At 45.7% G+C, this 17,905-nt stretch overlaps 2 protein-coding genes across 4 annotated transcripts; one reads left to right on the top strand and one right to left on the bottom strand.

The window, feature by feature from the left end:
* Positions 1-294: 294 nt before the first annotated feature.
* LOC124006227 (RNA-binding protein 4-like) lies at positions 295-10,138 on the bottom strand. Of its 3 annotated transcripts, XR_006833745.1 has the most exons (6): positions 10,048-10,138; positions 8,837-9,206; positions 6,513-7,413; positions 6,215-6,422; positions 2,032-2,841; positions 295-955 (listed from the first exon to the last, which is right to left on the bottom strand). XR_006833745.1 is itself a non-coding variant. In XM_046316094.1 (5 exons), exons 2-4 carry the CDS (start codon positions 9,192-9,194, stop codon positions 6,218-6,220), a joined length of 1,464 nt encoding a protein of 487 aa, XP_046172050.1. In that variant the 5' UTR covers positions 9,195-9,206; positions 10,048-10,138; the 3' UTR covers positions 295-2,841; positions 6,215-6,217. The 3 variants fall into 3 exon arrangements, 2 of the variants coding, with proteins under 2 accessions (XP_046172050.1, XP_046172058.1); XM_046316094.1 differs by having other exon boundaries at positions 295-2,841; XM_046316102.1 differs by lacking the exon at positions 10,048-10,138 and adding an exon at positions 9,936-10,045 and having other exon boundaries at positions 295-2,841.
* Positions 10,139-10,603: 465 nt separating this feature from the next.
* On the top strand, positions 10,604-17,630 carry LOC124006214 (ras and Rab interactor 2-like). Its single transcript, XM_046316067.1, has 10 exons — positions 10,604-10,861; positions 12,172-12,366; positions 12,449-12,563; positions 12,675-12,747; positions 13,079-13,170; positions 13,318-14,367; positions 14,518-14,826; positions 14,932-15,063; positions 16,934-17,100; positions 17,270-17,630. Exons 2-10 carry the CDS (start codon positions 12,172-12,174, stop codon positions 17,582-17,584), a joined length of 2,448 nt encoding a protein of 815 aa, XP_046172023.1. The 5' UTR covers positions 10,604-10,861; the 3' UTR covers positions 17,585-17,630.
* The last annotated feature ends 275 nt before the right edge of the window (positions 17,631-17,905 follow it).

Below are 17,905 nucleotides of genomic sequence, written 5' to 3'. Positions count from 1 at the left end.
TGATCGGCCAAAAGACCAATATGTGATAATAAGATCAGAATTGGGCTGCCTGTGTAAACTCATCCAAATAAGTAAAATATAGGATACCTTCCCAATGACATTCTTTATTGTAGCCATGTGTGACAGGGCCAGGGGGTAACTGCCACTAACCAGGGGTTGCAGGCTCAGGATAAAAGTCCAATATGAAACGCTTTAATCCACAGTCACCCTCCGCAGTAATAGTGCAAAGCAAAACCTTTCAGTAAACATGTCCCTCCATGCCCGTCAAAAAGTAGGCTAGCCAAAACAAACTGGTCGTGTCAAATGTAAATTTATTGAGTCTTACAAGTAACACAGAACAATGGGTCTTAATTTATCTAATATGTCAAAAAGGAAATGAAAACATTTCAGGCGATTATAATTTTTAGATTTCAAATAAATGGTTCTGCAATCGGCAACCTGTAGATTACATTTTCTGTAATGGACAAATAACGCTAAGCTACAGATTTACAGTATTTTCCCTGATTTCTATTAAAGCTTCATCTTACATATCCTTTTCAGTCTCAATCCACATGAGCTCAAACAAGTCCCTTAGTAAAAAAATATGTTGTCAGGAGTTCCAATGCACAAAAGATTGAGAAGGGGGAGCTGGAGAACAATTGTTTAATAGTATGTGGTTAGTGGCAATTTAGAACCTGAATGTAACAGATGAGTAAGGAAACTTTGATTCAAAACTGTGCAAGGTGTACCGTAGGCTGAGCGCACAATTTCTTTTTAGGAATACCTTCCAAATATTGAGTTGCACCCTCTTTTGCTCTCAGAACAGCCCCCAATTAGTCGGGGCACGGACTCTACAAAGTGTCAAAAGCGTTCTACAGGGATTCGGGCCCCATGTTGACTCCAGTGCTTCCCACAGTTGTGTCAAGTTGGTTGGATGTCCTTTGGGTGGTGGACCACTCTTGATACGCACGGGAAACTGTAGAGCATGAAAAACCCAGCAGCCTTTTAGTTCTTGACACACTGGCAGTTCTTGCGCCTGGCACCTACTACCATACCCCTGTTCTAAGGCACTTCAAACGTTCACCCTCTGAATGGCACACAACCCATGCATTAATATTGTCAAGGCTTAAAAAAATCAATCCTTATTTAACCCATCTTTTCCCCATCACCTACACTGACTGAAGTGGATTTAACAAGTGACATCAATAAGTGATCACAGCATTCACCTGGATTCACCTGGTCAGTCTCAAGGAAAAAGCAAGTGTTCCTAATGTTTTGTACACAGTGTAGTCCGATTGTCAGACCTCAGTCAAAAGACCAATTAGTGGCATAAGATCAGAATTGCACTGCCTGTGTAAACGCAGCTTATGAAATCATAAAGGTATACTTCAGGATTTTGTCAATGAAGCCCTTTATCTACTTCCCCAGTCAGATGAACTCGTGGATACCATTTCTTATGCTTCTGCGTGCAGTTTGAAGGAAGTTGCTAACTGGTGTTTGTGCAAATGCTAACTAGCATTAGCGTGCTGACTGGAAATCTGTGGTAACTGCTGGCATGCTAGTAGATACCATAAATGTTCATTGTGCCAACGCTAGCTAGAATTGCCTCGAGAAACATACTGGACGCAGAGACATAAAACGGTATCCATGAGGTCATCTGACTCTGGGGAATTAGATAAAAGGTCTTCATTGCCAAAATCCCAAAGTATCCCTTTAAAAATAAACCACGAGATAACATTAAGGGTTCCCAATCAAGGTATGCAAATTGCAATTAGACAATTTAACCGGGCGATTAGGAAATGTAGAATAGACTTTGCAATGTAACTAGACATGGGAGGTATAATACTGAATGGTGTCCTCTCTGCATTCATATCTTCTAAGCTAATGCAGCTGTGGAATGTTCTCTCTAGGCCATGGTGTTGTAGGCCTGTAGATGTATTAGCTATGGGATAAGAGTGAGAGGGTTGGCCGTTGTGTTGCAGATTGAGGGGGGGGGGGGGGGGGGCGGAGGTAGGTGGATTTGAGCCGGTTAGTGGTGCATTGGTTACTCACCCAACATGCGTGGGACACAGTTGTCGATAGCCCTACCTCCCTCCGTTCAGCTGGCCTTTTGCATACCACTGCGTCCTTAGCCTTTCAAAGCACAGCTGGAACACCTCAGTTTTGAGAGTGAACGCACGTCTCGCTGGAAATACCTCAGAAAAATATGCCACAACACAAACATGCGCAACAACTCCGGCAAACCCCAGTCTGATCATCCTCAATTACAATAAGATCGTTTCCTAAATCTGTTTGACTACAGGTTATTTCAATCTGGAGGGACTACTTCAATGTTTATTGAATGACATATTAGTGGCTCATTTCAATTTGGCTGATTACTTCCTTTAAAAACATAAATAGAATGAAAAAAAAAAAAACCCTGACTACTGTAGATGGGTCATCTATTTCCCTTATGGAAAATGGCATCAGAAAGAGGCATGAAAAGGCTGGATGATTTCTAGTCACATCAAACCCAGATCAGGTGAGTCTGCAAAGGCTACATAGTGTAAGTGCCGGGTGGAGTTAACCCTTATAAGCCATACTAGGACTCCAATGAGGGGACATGGCCAGACATTCAGGCCCCTACGTCTGAACTGGGCGGCTTGGGCTTCCAGCTCTCCCAGATCTCAAAGAAATAATAAGATGGAGTGCCTTGTTGTGCAGGAGTGGGGTCAATGAGGGGAAGTGTATGGTCGAAGTGCAGGCGTGGTCGGGGGCAGAGGGCTTTACCTTTGTGGGGACTGCGTCCACGGCATTGCGCGACTCTAATTCTCTTCCCCGTCACACGCAACATGGCATCCAGGGGCCCAGGAGCCATTTTAGCTGTAATAATTAGCGAGAAGGGAAAATGGCTGGAAGTGCAGTAAAAGTAACAAGGTCATGCACTACAGTTAACATCACAAAAAGCCATATATAACAAATCAATATTATCCTAACAGAAATCAAAACTGATCCAGTAAGCAACTATAGTCTACAACGCTACAAATATATGTGATAATGACAGGACAGTTGAAGACCTTCCCAACTCCCACAGTTGACATGAGGTTTGTTGAGTGTTCTGAGGTACACTATATATACACACAAAAGTATGTGGACACCCAATCAAATTAGTGGATTCGACTATTTCAGCCACACAGCAATGAAATCTCCATAGACAAACATTGGCAGTAGAATGGCCTTACTGAAGAGCTCGGTGACTTTCAACATGGCACCGTAATAGGATGCTACCTTTCCAACAAGTCAGTTTGTCAAATTTGTGCCCTGCTAGAGCTGCCCCAGTCAACTGTGGGTGCTGTTATTGTGAAGTGGAAACATTTAGGAACAACGCCATGAAGTGGTAAGCCCACAAGCTCACACAACAGAACCGCTGAAGCGATGAAAATTTGTCTGTCATCGATTGCAACACTCGCTACAGAGTTCCAAACTTCAGCACAAGATCTGTTCGTCGGGAGCGTCATGAAATGGGTTTCTATGGCCGCACACAAGCCTAAGATAATCATGCGCAATGCCAAGCATTGGCTGGAGTGGTGTAAAGCTCGCCACCATTGGACTCTAGAGCAGTGGAAACATGTTCTCTGGAGAGATTAATCACACTTTAGCATCTTGCAGTCCGACGGGCGTACCTGGGTTTGGTGGATGCCAGAACATTGCCTGCCTGAATGCATAGTACCAACTGTAAATTTTGGCGGAGGAGGAATAATGGTCCGGGGCATTTATTAATGGTTCAGGCTAGGCCCCTTAGTTCCAGTGAAGGGAAATCTTAACGCTACAGCATACAACAGCATTCTAGACGATTCCGTACTCCCACCTTTGTGGCAACAGTTTGGGGAAGGCCCTTTCCTGTTTCAGCATGACAATGCCCCCATGCACAAAGCAAGGTCCATAGAGAAACGGTTAGTCGAGATAGGTGTAGAAGAACTTGACTACCCTGCACAGAGCCCTGACCTCAACCATCAAAAACCTTTCGGATTAATTGGAATACCGACTGCAAGCCAGGCCTAATCGCCCAACATCACTAATGCGCTTGTGGCTGAATGGAAGCAAGTTCCTGCAGCAAATGTTCCAACATCTAGTGGAAAGTCTTCCCAGAAGAGTGAAGGCTGTTGCAGGAGCAAAGCAGGGACCAACTCCATATTAAGTGCCCATCATTTTGGAACAAGATGTTCGACGAGCAGGTGTCCACACACTTTAGGTCATGTAGTGTAGGTGTAATGAAGTGGTAGAGCCCAGTTGAGACCGGTTCAAAATGATCGTCACAGTTCATAGAAAATTAAATAATCAAGAATGTAAGAGCAGCAACTTCTCGCCTTCTGTTTCTATTTAGACGTGCAAGGCTGAAACAATTAGTAAATCCTTTGAAAAAACATGGAAACGATTTTACAGCAAGTTTAATCGCATGTCTAATAATTAAGCCGATGGGGCTAACATTAATTTTTGAAAGATTACAGTTCGCATGGTGCTGCTTTGTTCTCCAACCAAATCACTCTCATTACTTAAGCTTGAGAAGTGTAACGTTTCATTAGGTACTGAATAATAGGAACAAATGTGTTTTCGCTCAAACCTGGGGAGCCTAATGGCTCCACGTTCCATTTGAGACACTTCCTGAATTTGGTGGTCCAATTGAAGTAAACACGCTTACAGAATATGACTACCATGATCGCACAGGAAGTTCACTTCAACCAACAGAAAACAAAGAAAAAGAAAACCGTCAAAAGTTCGTCCCGTCAAACCACACAATGTACTGTGTGTGAGAAAAGCCCACTCGTTTTTTGTCCTTTGGAGAAAAGAAGGTGAGGCCCAAAATGGCAGTTGAATTCCCTCAGATCCTGAAAGGCATGCTTGAAGGAAGCCCTCTGCATGCACCTGCCACATCTCCATTTTACGTTTAGACCAAGAGGTCAAACCAGTTAAAAGTCACTAGGATAGTATTCATGGTATAATACAAATAGAGGAAAGCATTCATGTATCACAGGCTGCAAATTAAAAACTAGTTCCCCAAGAAAACGTGAGTTTGAAGCTAGACTATCAGATACTAAAATGGTCTGCTTTGTTGACCTTTCTATCTGAGAGGTTTGATCAGATCTAACAGAAGGTCATGTGAGACATGGGCAAGGACTACATTCCCCAGAGGCTGGCTGTGTGCAAGGAAAAAGTGATTCCCCCCCTTCCCCTTTTCCCCGGTGCAGTAAAGCGCCCGAGTGTTTCTCCCAAAGCCCCAGCACCCCACTTTATGGAAAGAAAGACTGATGACCGAGGTCTGTGTGTGTATTCCTGTGATTGTTATAAAAAGTGACTTATCAAAAACGCTTATATTGTTCCCCTAGATGGTTTACACATACATGCCCACACATACATACATGCACTCACACCGGTCCTTATGTAAAGCTACTTTGCCCCTTGCTTTAAATATTTTTTAAACACAAGCGCTAAACCCTATAACCACTTTATTACCCAAATATCGACATATCTACGCTGGAACCTATTGGAACATTGACTTTCCATATTAAGTCAATACAAATAAAAACAAATGGAATCTGGCCAATGGAAAAATACAAATTCTCATCTATACACGTGAACTAATGGTTAAATTTGGAGGAGCTAAAGGTCACCTCGAGGATAGAGGCAAGGGCCTGCTAACAAAATGCATGGATTGATTTGGGCACTTCCTTTCCATGCTCTTACACACACACACACACACACACACACACACAAATGTATTTGACAAAATATTCCAGCTAGGCTTTTAACAAGGCACTCCTCTGGTATGGATGAATATTCTTGCAAATTTGAGAATTTGTTTTGCTAAACTAAAATGTAGGGGATGAATAAGGATTACTTGTAGTTAAAGAGCACCCAGTACGCAACACAATCAAGAAGAGACTACCATAACGACTTCCCAATACAGATTACTGTTTTGGGGGGCAGCTTTCTTATCAAGACCAGGCCTACAATAAAGTCAAATTAACTAGTTAGAAATGTGTTCAGATACAAAAAGCTGCAGAATAGGGGACTTATAAATGGGTACTTTGCAGTGATGCACATTCGGACCAGAACTACTCTCACACACAACATTCAAAACCCACACACACACACTGCAATCTAAAGGGTTATCGGTAGGGGGGGCTCTGGCATGTGGAGGTGGGAGTAGTCAGGGCGGCGGAGGAGGGGCTCCTTGTGTGATGAAGGTGGCTCATACGCTCTAGCTGGGGCGTAGGTGGCAGGCCCTGGGGGCGGGGCCTCCGTCGGGGGCGGGGCCTGCACAGGCATCTGATGGGTGGGCATCGTGGGGGGGCATCTGGGTCGGGGCTGGTGGTGGGTAGCCATACTGGTACTGTTGGTACTGTTGTTGGTACTGCTGGTACTGTTGGTACTGCTGGACCTGCTGATAGTACTCTGCATAGCATCTGAAGTTGAGAAAAATAATGCATTCAAAATATCAAAACTGCCTCAAAAAGTGTAAATATCAAGGCATTTCTCAGAGGTGCATCACGTACCTGGCAATGGGGTCTCCGTCAGCAGCCGCAGGGTCCTCTGGTCGGCCGGGTGGCGTTGGGAGGAGGGCACGGCGTTTGGGGCGTGGCTGGGGAAAGGGCTGGGGCACGGGGTCAGGCAGCAGAGGGGCGGAGCGCCGCACGGGGCTGCGGTCCCGGTCCCCTGACTTAGTCCCCGCCTGCTGCTCAGCTAGAACCTGCTGGCCCTGCTGGAAGAAGCGGGCCCGTGCTGCCTCAAAGATGGCCTGGGCAGTGGGGTCTGCACCCCCCGTGGAGCCATAGGCGGAGCTACCGTTGTAGAAAGCAGAGGCCCCGCCGTAGGCCGGGTTTCCAGCTGCCTGGGCTGACAATGCCTCCCCAGCTGCACCGTCGTACTGGTTACTGTAACCTGCTGCGTCCGGTGTCGCTGAACTCTGATAGGCGGAGGCCTGGTTGGCTATAGAGTCGTATACCTGATCCGCTACAGAGCCGTACACCTGGCTGGCGAGGGCACCGTAGACCGCAGGGCTCACTGGAGTACCATCTGTGGCGCTGGCTGCCGTCATGCCCTTTAGCGCAGCGTAGGTGGGATCAAAGCTCGTTGTGTTGTAGACAGAGTTGTGCAAGCTCTGCTGCACCTGAAGAGGCAGACCTGCAGCTGCAGCAACGGCAGCAGCCAGTACAGCAGCCTGACTCTGGTGGTGCTCCATATGAGGGTTGATGGAGGGGCTTTCAGTGGCATAGTGACTCATAACGGGGACCTTGGCTGTAGTCGTGGTGGGTTTACTGGGCTGCACATTGGAGAGCTCCACAGAGAGGGGTCGGCCTTTGAAGGTGGTACCATGGAGGGCCTCGATAGCCTGCAGCGCATCCTCCTTCCGCTCCATGTGCACAAAGGCATAGCCCGCCAAGGAAGAGAGCCTCGCTGTAAACAAGCACAGGAGGACAACACAGCGAGCTAATGAATTTAACCACCAAACTGTTTCCACTCAACTATTTTTATGAGAGGAAGTATCTGTTGGATTAATTTAAAAAACAAACTCCCGATAAGCCTGACAGAAACAGCTAAAAAAAATGTGTTTCTTTTGAACCTTTAGGCTACCTGGCGCCCAAATTGTCTGCACACTTTCCTAAATGTTTACAAAACAAAATACATGCAACAATTTTGTGTGTGTGTGGGGGGGACTAAAATATAATACATGTGACAAACGTTGGTAGATATATATTATTTTACCAATTGTTTGTATAATAATCATAGCGAAGTAAACTTCCATTCGCGCGATGCTATGTTGCGTGGCCCTCCTACTACGAGGTGAAAAAGCATTACAGACAAAATAAGTGATGAACTTCACAGCGTGGTCCATTAAATATCTTAATTTGAAAGCTGGTAATATGATGATCGATGCTTGGCTGCCAATTACATTGAGATACTCTTGACAAATTGACCAATAAAAATGATCCTGCTCTTGTCCATAATCTCTTCATGTACCCTCTGAACTTTACCCGTGAGAGCACGTGCCATGACCAGTGGGCAAATTGGTTGATTATCGCAAAACCATCAGAGTTAAAAATGGGCTGGCGACACATAGAACTTCGTTTTTTTATTTGGCAAATGAAGTTATACAACAGTTCTTTTTATGTGCAGTCAATACGCACAGCTTTTTATCCGCAACAAGCCAGTCTGATGGAAACAGCTCTGCCATGAAAATGGGCATATTTTTTTGTGCGAATATTAGATTATTTGCTTAAATCTTTCGACGTGCCTCCAGAGTGGCGCATTGGTCTAAGGCACTGCATTGCTGTGCCACTAGAGATTCTGGGTTCGAGTCAAGGCTTTGTCGCAGCAGGCATCGTCCCGGGTTAGGCCGGGCAGGGTTGTCCTTGTCCCATCGTGCACTAGGGACTCCTGTGGCGGGCACAGTGCACGCGGGCACAGTGCACGCGGACACCGTGCACGCGGACACCGCGGACACCGTGCACGCGGACACCGTGCACGCGGACACCGTCACCAGGTGCTTCCTCCGACACATTGGTGCGGCTGGCCTCCGGGTTAAGTGGGCACTGTGTCAAGAAGCAGTGAGGCTTGGTTGGGTTTCGGAGGACGCAAGGCTCTCAAACATCGCCCCTCCCGCGTCCATATGTGAGTTGCAGCAAAGAGAAGACAATTGGATACCACGAAATTGGGGAGAAAAAAGGGTAAAAGTAACAAAAAAACAAAAAATACATTTTGCAAGTGGATGGTGACCTAGCTACAAACAAGAACATTTAGTCTATTTACTAAATTGAAGTTTTGCTGTATGTAGACAAAGTAAATGCATGAAAAGGCGTGGGGAAACGACATGGCTCACCTTTGACCTTATCACACTCCAGAACTTTCCCAAAGGTCTGAAAGAGCTCTTGTAGGTCGTCAGCAGAACACATGGCACTAAGGTTCCCAACAAACACCTTGGTGGAGTTCAGGGGCCGCCCGCGGGACTCTTCAACCACTAGGTTGCGGCCTCGGAACTCCCGTCCATTCAGTTCTCTTATGGCTCGATCAGCAGCACCATCTCCCTGAAGGTGGATGAAGGCAAACTGCCTGAGTAAACTACAGGTGACCACCTGTCCGTATGGCCCAAAGAGCTGTGTCAGGTCCTCCTGAGAGGTGTCCAACGCCAGGTTCCCCACAAAGAGCTTTATAGCATTGTTCTTATCTGTCGACTCCATGGCTGGGCACACCTGGGGAAAGAACAGGAGGGTGTCACTGACCTAGCTAAGTTAGTTTATCTTTCAGCTGGTGGCGTCACTACAGACACCCTGGTTCGAATCCAATCTGTATCACAACCGGCCATGATTGGGAGTCCCGTAGGGCAGCGCACAATTGGCCCAGGTTTTGGCCGGTGCAGGCCATCATCGTAAATAAGAATTTGTTCTTACAATTATTTTTATTTTTTTTAAATGACAGAACTGAAAAGGGACGTGTTCTCTAGGCAAATAATGAATATAGTAGTTTAATCGAAATTGACGTGTAATTAACGATATTTTTAAAACATGAAGCTAAACTAGTCCATGGTCAAACCTGCTGGCAATGATTCAGTTAATTGGCTAATATTTGCAAAGCTTGCTAGCTAGCATTTGCAATGCTAAGTTAGCCAACTAGTTACTGTTAGTCCCCCCCCCCCCTTATCGAGTCGAGGTGGCATCAATTCGGAGATGCTTGGCAACAACAGATCGGGAAACATGAGATGGTCATAGAATCCCCCGAAACTGCTGTATATTACAAAACCTAAATTAGCCGAGGTCACAACATAAATCTAGGCACGCTAGCGAAAATGATCAAATCAGCGCGGATTGGAGTTAGCAACAGTAGCTAGCCAAGTTAGCTTGCTGGCTAGCTAAGCTAGCAATCTTGCGTTGCGTTTTCATAAGCGGTTAAATATATTTGCCACAATTTAGAGCATACTGTACATTTTAACACCCCATTGTGTATTCATAACAATTGCCGAGTTCAACAAAAAAAAACAATAGTTTAACTCAAACCAACAAAAAAATAGCGAAGCACACTGCGCTTCCATCTTACCTAACGCGGTGCAATATTTTCAATGACCACATCCGGTTCCGATCTTTGAGCGAGTGACGTGTAATAGTTCCTACAACAGACTGGAGCAGAACCCGTGATTTTAATGCTGCACAAGGCTGGCTACAATATTTGTTGCTACAATGTGAGCATCAGAACATGAGGAAATTGTTTGAGTGGCGTGTACAACAAATAGGCTACCACTTAGTGTTTCAACCATTTAGGTCCTTCTTATTGTTTGCTTTTAACATGTCGGTCTATCTATGTCTCCGTTGCAAAATCTGTGTGCCAAATGAAACGGACATTTGTTCTGTAAAATATTGACCTGTTTCCTGACTGCTGCATACATTCGTTTACAATGGTGATGATGATCACTCCGAAGCTGAGAAATCGTTTATGCAGATTAATTATATAACTCTCTTTCACAAAGGACATAATAAACAATAGATTTTAATTGTGTTTTAGTGGCGATTCTCCCGTTGACAATACTGTATTCAGGAGATGTTTCACAAGGTGGTTACGGGCGCATGCGTATTTAGCCGTGGTCCCAGCCAGGTTTGTTTCTCTCCAAACTGTGAATAGAAAATATAAGGAAGACAGAGCAGAGGAATGCGAGGAACTTCTGAATCACAGCTACACAGAGAGATCTCTGCCTGGACAGTCCAGACAGCGCCAACATGGCATGTCAATAGATATCGGTCTATTACAGTTGTCTATTAGACGTTTCTGTGGCATTTGGACATCCAGGGATTAAGTGGAATTTACAATAGGATATTCAGCATAACCTCTCACACGACAGGGGATCGGAAAGATTAAGGTACATTTTGTCATGTCGCCATTTATTTTAAAGTGTAAAATAAGAAACAGTTGAATCTTTGTTTGATTGCTGAAATCACGAGACCTGGCACCGATTAACTGAAGGCATGTAAAAAAGAGTACATATCACAGAAGTTACAGAGTTTTACAGAGTTGCCTCTTACAGAGTTACAGAACGTGTCAGTAAATACAACGTGTGGAGTACGTTGAAGGCCAATACCATGTCCACAAATATGATGGTGTAATTGTATTATTATCATAAAAAAAGATACAAAATCAAAATGTTCTATTTACTGAAATAACCTTTGATTTCCTGGTCTGTTATTAATTATGCCTATATTTTTCACCTGTGGTTCCTCAACATAAAAAACGGTATAACTCCAGTAATAAACCAATAATAAAAATGCTTGTTTGGTATTACAACTTTATGTAGTTCTGGTGTTATATTCAGGTCCTGTCAGGTCACAGTTGTTTTATTGTCAGTATTACAATAGTCTCATGAGGTTCAAAAGTGGGCTCTGGTATAGGCTATTCATTCTGGACATTTTGTTGCATTATTATGATTTCAAATTGAAGATACTGCCTTACATTTTAGAACTCTCAGTTGTTTCAAAGTTAGATTTGCATTTTCGCACACGACTCAGTTGGTTTGGAGTGTTTTCAGTGCCTGTCTCTACCACCTCACCAAGTCTAGACTTGCCAAACTTCTAGCGGGAAGTTGGGCAGCCAGCTTCACCACCCCTTCTCTCAAATATTGTGTTGGACTCAGAACTGTCTTATACAGCAGCAGCAAATCCCTGGAGGGAAGTTGGAGGAATGGACATCCTGTCATTTCCCATAATAACAGCCTGTGCATATAAACCACCTCTGTTAAAATATAGCCGCACCTTCTCACATTCAAAGGGTTTAACGAGCGAACACAAAATGATACTTCAGTCCTAGCAAGTTCACTGTTGATGGTAGGATCCTTAGGATATGCACACGTTACAACACCCTCGCAATTGTGGTGAGTCTTACTCTGATGACATACACCTTCCAGATTACTCTGAGGAAGGAATAGGGTGTGGGAGTTTCCCAAAATTATGGAGAAGTAGTGGTCAGCACGGAACATGGGGCACGTCATTACATGATGCCTGCTAGTGGCACCAGAAGGGAACAGGAAGAGTGCTGATTCCGAAGCATTGGTATGATGAAGAGCAGAATGGGAAGCATCATTGTGGCAACTTGTCCTTAAAGCCTAACCACATAACTGCATGGTGCATAGATACCATACAGTACCTGTTTGTGCATGCTGTACACTCTGTTCCACAGATGCAGGAGGACCCGGTGTATGATTTCCCTGAGCCGGTCGGGGAGCTGGTAGGAGAGAGGCGGGCTTGTCCTCAGCGTGGCTCCCTGAAGAACATCAATGTGCTGGACCGTCTGCTTCTCACACACCCCGTCTGGCTGCAGCTGTCCATCAACTCTGCCACCGCTCTGCACATCCTACAGCGGGAGCCGCCTGGGGTGAGACACGCACGCACGCACACCGCACTGATGCGCACACACAAAACACAACCTAAGTGTGTATATCTCTGCCTTTCTGTAGACCTTTCTGGTGCGCAAGTCCAACACCTCGCAGAAGAAAGTGCTGTGTGTCAGGCTTGCAGACGACAGCGTTCCCTCCTTTGTCAAACAATTTGTCCTCCGCGAAGTGGACTCCAGTGAGTGATGAAAGAACAAGGCAGGGATGGTGTACAGCATGTTGATATGAATAACAAGGGCTTTTAACTAATGACCTTGTTCTTGCTCCTCCGTCTCCCTTCCATTCACAGCCTTCTCTTTGGAGAAAGCGGCTATCGGTTTCCCTGACCTCTTCCGGCTCATTGCCTTCTACTGTGTTAGCCGGTATGGGCCTTTTACTTGGCTTCACAGTTCAAAAGGCACTTGCACATCTGAGCTCTCTTTGTTGCAGGTGCATGGTAACAGTTGAATAAGATGAGAGAAAAAAATAAGAAACCCGCACACTGCTGTTTCCCGATGGCCTTGATGGCCGATACGTAAAGCTAAATAAAGAGCAGTGATTCTTGGCTTCACTGTAGAATGGGTTCAGGACTTTTAGACAACTAATGTCAACCAGTGTCATCCATCTAGATCTGCATTATCTCTCATTATTGGTCCAAATCATATCCTACTAGAATTAGACCTGTTTATAAAACCCATGTGCTGTCTATTTCAGGGATGTGTTGCCCTTCCCACTGGAGCTCCCTGAGGCCATAGTCAAGGCTTCATCCCACAAACAGCTGGAGTCTATTTCACACATGGGCGTGGGTAGGTACCACAGAGTGGCTCAGAGGTCTGATCAACCAAGATGTTGGCAATCGTTGTAATGCTAGCTGCCATTGTGTACCGTACACAACTCGTCAAGGATAGCGTTGAGGAAGTATGCCGACACAGTTTTGCTTATTTTTCATTCAGAGTTCTGGAGTTCCCAGCTGAACTTCAGAGGTCCACGCAATGGGCCCCCACCAGTCGAGGCGGCACCGCTGCCCCCCAGCCCCACCCCTGAGGACTGTGCCACGCCCCAGGAGAGCCCCACCCTGTTCCAGGAGTTCTGCCCCATCCAAACACGCAGCCCCCGGGAGCTGAACTGTGGGGCAGCAGGCCAAGGGGCTCTCTGTTTCATCAACCCACTCTTCCTGCAATCCCATCCTGCACTGCACAAACGCCACCAGTTCAAGCGCAGCCTCAAGGTGCGTGTCTCGACTGAGAACTCTAGCCCTTTGTCCCCGCCAGTTGCCCCTCCCCCTCCCCCACCTCTGCTGGCCAAGAAAAATATTAAGAGCAAGAAGGTCCAGCGGGCCAGTGGAGCAGTAGAAGCCAGAGTGGAGGGTGAGGGAGGGACAGCACCCGTCCAGGAGGACTCAGACTATTTGCAGCCATGCTTGGTTCTTCCAGTTCTTCCGCAGAAGACCAGGGTCACACCCACACTGTCTCCCACTGCAGAGGAGGACTACCATGTGCCCTTAGGTCTCCTGCAGGGACTGGCACAGGAAAAAGGAGGTGAGGAGGAGGAGGGTCTCCTGCTGGAGCAGAGGCATGCTCCCTCCCTGAGTGAGCTGGACAGCAGCAGTTCCCTCAGCAGCCTGGAGGAGGCAGAGGAGAGCTCAGAGCGAATTCCCCTCACCAGGGGCACCAGTAACCCCTCACCCCCATGCACCTTGCCCCCACGCCAGCCCGTCTCAGTCCTGCGCAAGCTGAGTGCAGTCTTTGTGTCCTTCTTCGTGCCAGAGAAGCGTGTGGCGAGGCTGGTGGAGGACCTGTCCCGTGACAGGAGGATTGCGTTTGGTGTCCTGGTGCAGGATTTCCTCAGGCAGCAGCGGGAGGCGATCAAGCCTCAGTGCCAGAGATCTAGTGTAGAGCTACTGCAGGGCATTCGCTTCTTCCTCTCCCAGGCCAAGACCTTCCTGCTGGACTGTGGAGACCTAGAACCCCCAATTGAGACCATGGTGCCTGATGATGAGAAAGGTACAGCAACATTAATCCCCAATGCAAACAGCAGCCATAAGTCAAATAAACAGTAAAAATATGCTCAGTAATTTTAAATACAACTATTGCTATCATGTTTCCCTCTACAGGTAATGACATGTGACCTCATGAATGTGTGTTTGTGTGCAGACCTGGTGCTGGAGAAAGCCATGTTCCGCTGTGTGCTGAAACCTCTGAAGGGACAGATAGACAGGACACTGCAAACTCTGCATGAGCGAGACGGTTCCACCCAGAGCATGGCAGAGAGCCTGGCTGTGGCCAGGGGAAAGACCCCCTTGGAGTGTTTTGGAGTGCGGGTGGGAGTACCGGATGCTGCCGGTGTGGAGAAGGTGCGGCAGAAGTTAGCTCTCATGAGGCGGGCTTACTCGCCCATTGACAAGGTTGTGCTGCTACTGCAGGTCTGCAAGCTCATCTATAAAGCCATGACGGACAATTCAGGTGAGGGATTTTTTATGAGAGAACATGGTAAAGAAATAAACCTTACAGAACTAACAGCTGCTATCACTTCCATTCGTGGTAAAGTTGTCTTGTCTCCATGAGCAGGCAAAGAATTTGGTGCAGATGACTTCCTACCAGCCCTGTCCTATGTCATTGTCCAGTGTAACATGCCAGAGCTGTCTGTGGAGGTGGAGTACATGATGGAGCTGCTGGAGTCATCGTGGCTGACAGGGGAGGGTAAGGCTGACAGAAAACGATCAAACCGTTAACCACAACTACCGTACCAGTCAAAAGTTTGGACACACCTACTCATTCCAGGGTTTTTCTCAATTTTTTAAAACTACTTTCTATATTGTAGAATAATAGTGAAGACATCAAAACTATGAAATAAACCATGTAATCAGGGAAAGGGGATACCTAGTCAGTTGTACAACTTAATGCATTCAACTGAAATGTGTCTTCTGCATTTAACCCAACCCAGAGAGGTGCGGGGGGCTGCCATAATTGACATCCACGTCTTCGGCGCCCGGGGAACAGTGGGTTAACTCAAATCAAATCAAATGTATTTATATATCCCTTCGTACATCAGCTGATATCTCAAAGTGCTGTATAGTGCTTAACTGCCTTGCTCAGGGGCAGAACAACATATTTTTACTTTGTCAGCTCAGGGATTCAATACAGCAACCTTTCAGTTACTGGCCCAATGCTCTAACCACATGTAGGAACAAAAAAAAAGTTTAACAAATCAAATATATTTTATTCTTCAAAGTAGCCACCCTTTGCCTTGATGACAGCTTTGCACACACTTGGCATTCTCTCAACCAGCTTCACGAGGTAGTCACCTGGAATACATTTCAATTAACAGGTGTGCCTTGTTCATTTGTGGAATTTCTTTCCTTCTTAATGTGTTTGAGCCAAGCAGTTGTGTTGTGGTATACAGAAGATAACCCTATTTGGTAAAAGACCAAGTCCATATTATGCCAAGAACAGCTCAAATAAGCAAAGAGAAATGACAGTCCATCATGAATTTAAGACATGAATGTCAGTCAATCCAGAAAGTTTCAAGAACTTTGAAAGTTTCAAGTGCTATGATGAAACAGGCTCTCATGAGAACCGCCATGAGAAAAGAAGACTCTTAAGTGAATTTGAGTTACCAGCCTCAGAAATTGCAGCCCAAATAAATGCTTCACAGAGTTCAAGTAACAGACACATCTCAACATCAACTGTTCAGAGGAGACTGCGTGACTCATGCCTTCACAGTCCATTTACTACAAATAACCACTGCTAAAGGACACCAATAATAAGAAGAGACGTGCTTGGGCCAAGAAACACAAGCAATGGACTTTAGACCTGTGGAAATCTGTCTAAAGTCCAAATTTTGAATTTTTGGTTCCAACCGCCGTGTCTTTGTGAGACGCAAAGTAGGTGAACAGATGATCTCCGCATCTGTTGTTCCCACCGTGAAGCATGGGGGTGCTTTGCTGGTGACACTGTCTGGGATTTAATTAGAATTTAAGGCACACTTAGCCAGCATGGCTACCACAGCATTTTGCAGTGATACGACATCTCATCTGGTCTGCGCTTAGAGGGACTATCATTTGTTTTTCAACAGGACAATGACCCAACACATCTCCAGGCTGTGAAAGGGCTATTTGACCAAGGAGATTGATGGAGTGCTGCATCAGATGACCTGGCCTCCACAATCACCCGACCTCAACCCAATTGTGATAGTTTGTGCTCAGCATATGTGGGAACTCCTTCAAGACTTGGAAAAGCATTCAAGGTGAAGCTGGTTGAGAGAATGCCAAGTGTGCAGAGCTAATTTGAAGAATCTAAAATATAAACAAATCAAAATATATTTTAACACTTTTTTGGTTAATACGTGATTCCATATGTGACATTTCATAGTTTTGATGTCTTCAGGATTATTCTATAATGTTGAAAATAGTAAAAAATAAAGAAAAACCGTTGAATGAGTAGGTAGTGTGTCCAAACTTTTGACTGGTACTGTATATACACAATTATTTATGCTTTAAATGTGAAATATTTCAAACAGTATATGATGCCAAATAGCCATCATATTCCAGTGTTGCAATGTTTGTACTAGGTGGGTACTACCTGACCAGTGTGTATGCCAGCCTGTGCCTGATCCAGAGCCAGCCTGAAGAAATGCCCTCTAGCGGGCTGACCCAAGGGGCCAGAGACTCCCTGAAAGACTGGAGCCGGCGCCGGAGCAGCCAGGCTCTGAGCCAGAAAAAAATACAACAGCAACTGGTACGACTCAAATGATTTATTAACACCAATGCTGTATAGAATTACACACCTACCACTACCACTAAACAGAAACCAACACATACCTAAGGTATGTGGAATTATATGTGAGTTGGAAATCCCTGTGTCCCAAAGTTCTCATGGGAAACTTTCTTTTAATTGTGTGTTGCAGAGGTTTGTCAAGGTTTTGTTTCAAGATGGAGAAAGCAGCTGGATAAAAACCCTGCAGTGGAGGGCAGGAGTTAGTGGGGAGGCCCTGACCCAGCTCTGTGCTGCTAAGTTTGGGGTGGACGACCCAGGACTGTACAAGCTGTACTGGCGGAGTGAGGGGGAGATTCAAGCCCTCCCAGCCCAGGCCCAGATCCAGGACCTACAGGGCCAAGGCAGCAGTGGAACACCCCTCATATACCAGAAAGCCAAACAGGATGGACTCAAGACTTGCAAACTAACAAGAGAGGCGGCTGTGGACCTTGTGGAATCACCTTGAGTACCCACGCGTTATGAACGTTTTATTAAACCCCACTCAACTGCAAGAAAGACTTGCTTCGTGCTTTATTCTTAAAATATGTTTAAATGAACATTTGCCTGGGTGGATATTGCAAAGTACCCTAGAAATTGTTTACCATTTTCCCTGGTTGGTTCGAGCCCTGAATTCTGATTGGCTGACAGCCGTGGTATATCAGACCGTATACCATGTGTGTGACAAAAGTTATTTTTACTGCTCTAAACTGTTTATAATAGCAGTAAGGTACCTTGGGGGGGGTTTGTGATATATGGCCAATCTATATATGTCCAGGCACTCCGCGAT

Source organism: Oncorhynchus gorbuscha, linkage group LG02, assembly GCF_021184085.1.
Source record: "Oncorhynchus gorbuscha isolate QuinsamMale2020 ecotype Even-year linkage group LG02, OgorEven_v1.0, whole genome shotgun sequence".
Taxonomy (NCBI): domain Eukaryota; kingdom Metazoa; phylum Chordata; class Actinopteri; order Salmoniformes; family Salmonidae; genus Oncorhynchus; species Oncorhynchus gorbuscha.
Note: the sequence above shows the minus strand (reverse complement) of the source record. Positions and strands in the feature narration are given on the sequence as shown.

What these genes read in the sequence shown, in the direction of transcription:
- LOC124006227 (XM_046316094.1), bottom strand. Translation starts at nt 9,194, where the DNA reads ATGGAGTCGACAGATAAGAACAATGCTATAAAGCTCTTTGTGGGGAAC. An exon ending in GGAGTGTGATAAGGTCAAAG is followed by an intron (nt 7,414 to 8,836) that starts GTGAGCCATGTC and finishes GCTTGTTTACAG; the next exon opens with CGAGGCTCTCTTCCTTGGCG. An exon ending in GACGGAGACCCCATTGCCAG is followed by an intron (nt 6,423 to 6,512) that starts GTACGTGATGCA and finishes TCTCAACTTCAG; the next exon opens with ATGCTATGCAGAGTACTATC.
- LOC124006214 (XM_046316067.1), top strand. Translation starts at nt 12,172, where the DNA reads ATGCAGGAGGACCCGGTGTATGATTTCCCTGAGCCGGTCGGGGAGCTG. An exon ending in GCCTTCTACTGTGTTAGCCG is followed by an intron (nt 12,748 to 13,078) that starts GTATGGGCCTTT and finishes TGTCTATTTCAG; the next exon opens with GGATGTGTTGCCCTTCCCAC. An exon ending in AAAAAATACAACAGCAACTG is followed by an intron (nt 17,101 to 17,269) that starts GTACGACTCAAA and finishes TGTGTGTTGCAG; the next exon opens with AGGTTTGTCAAGGTTTTGTT.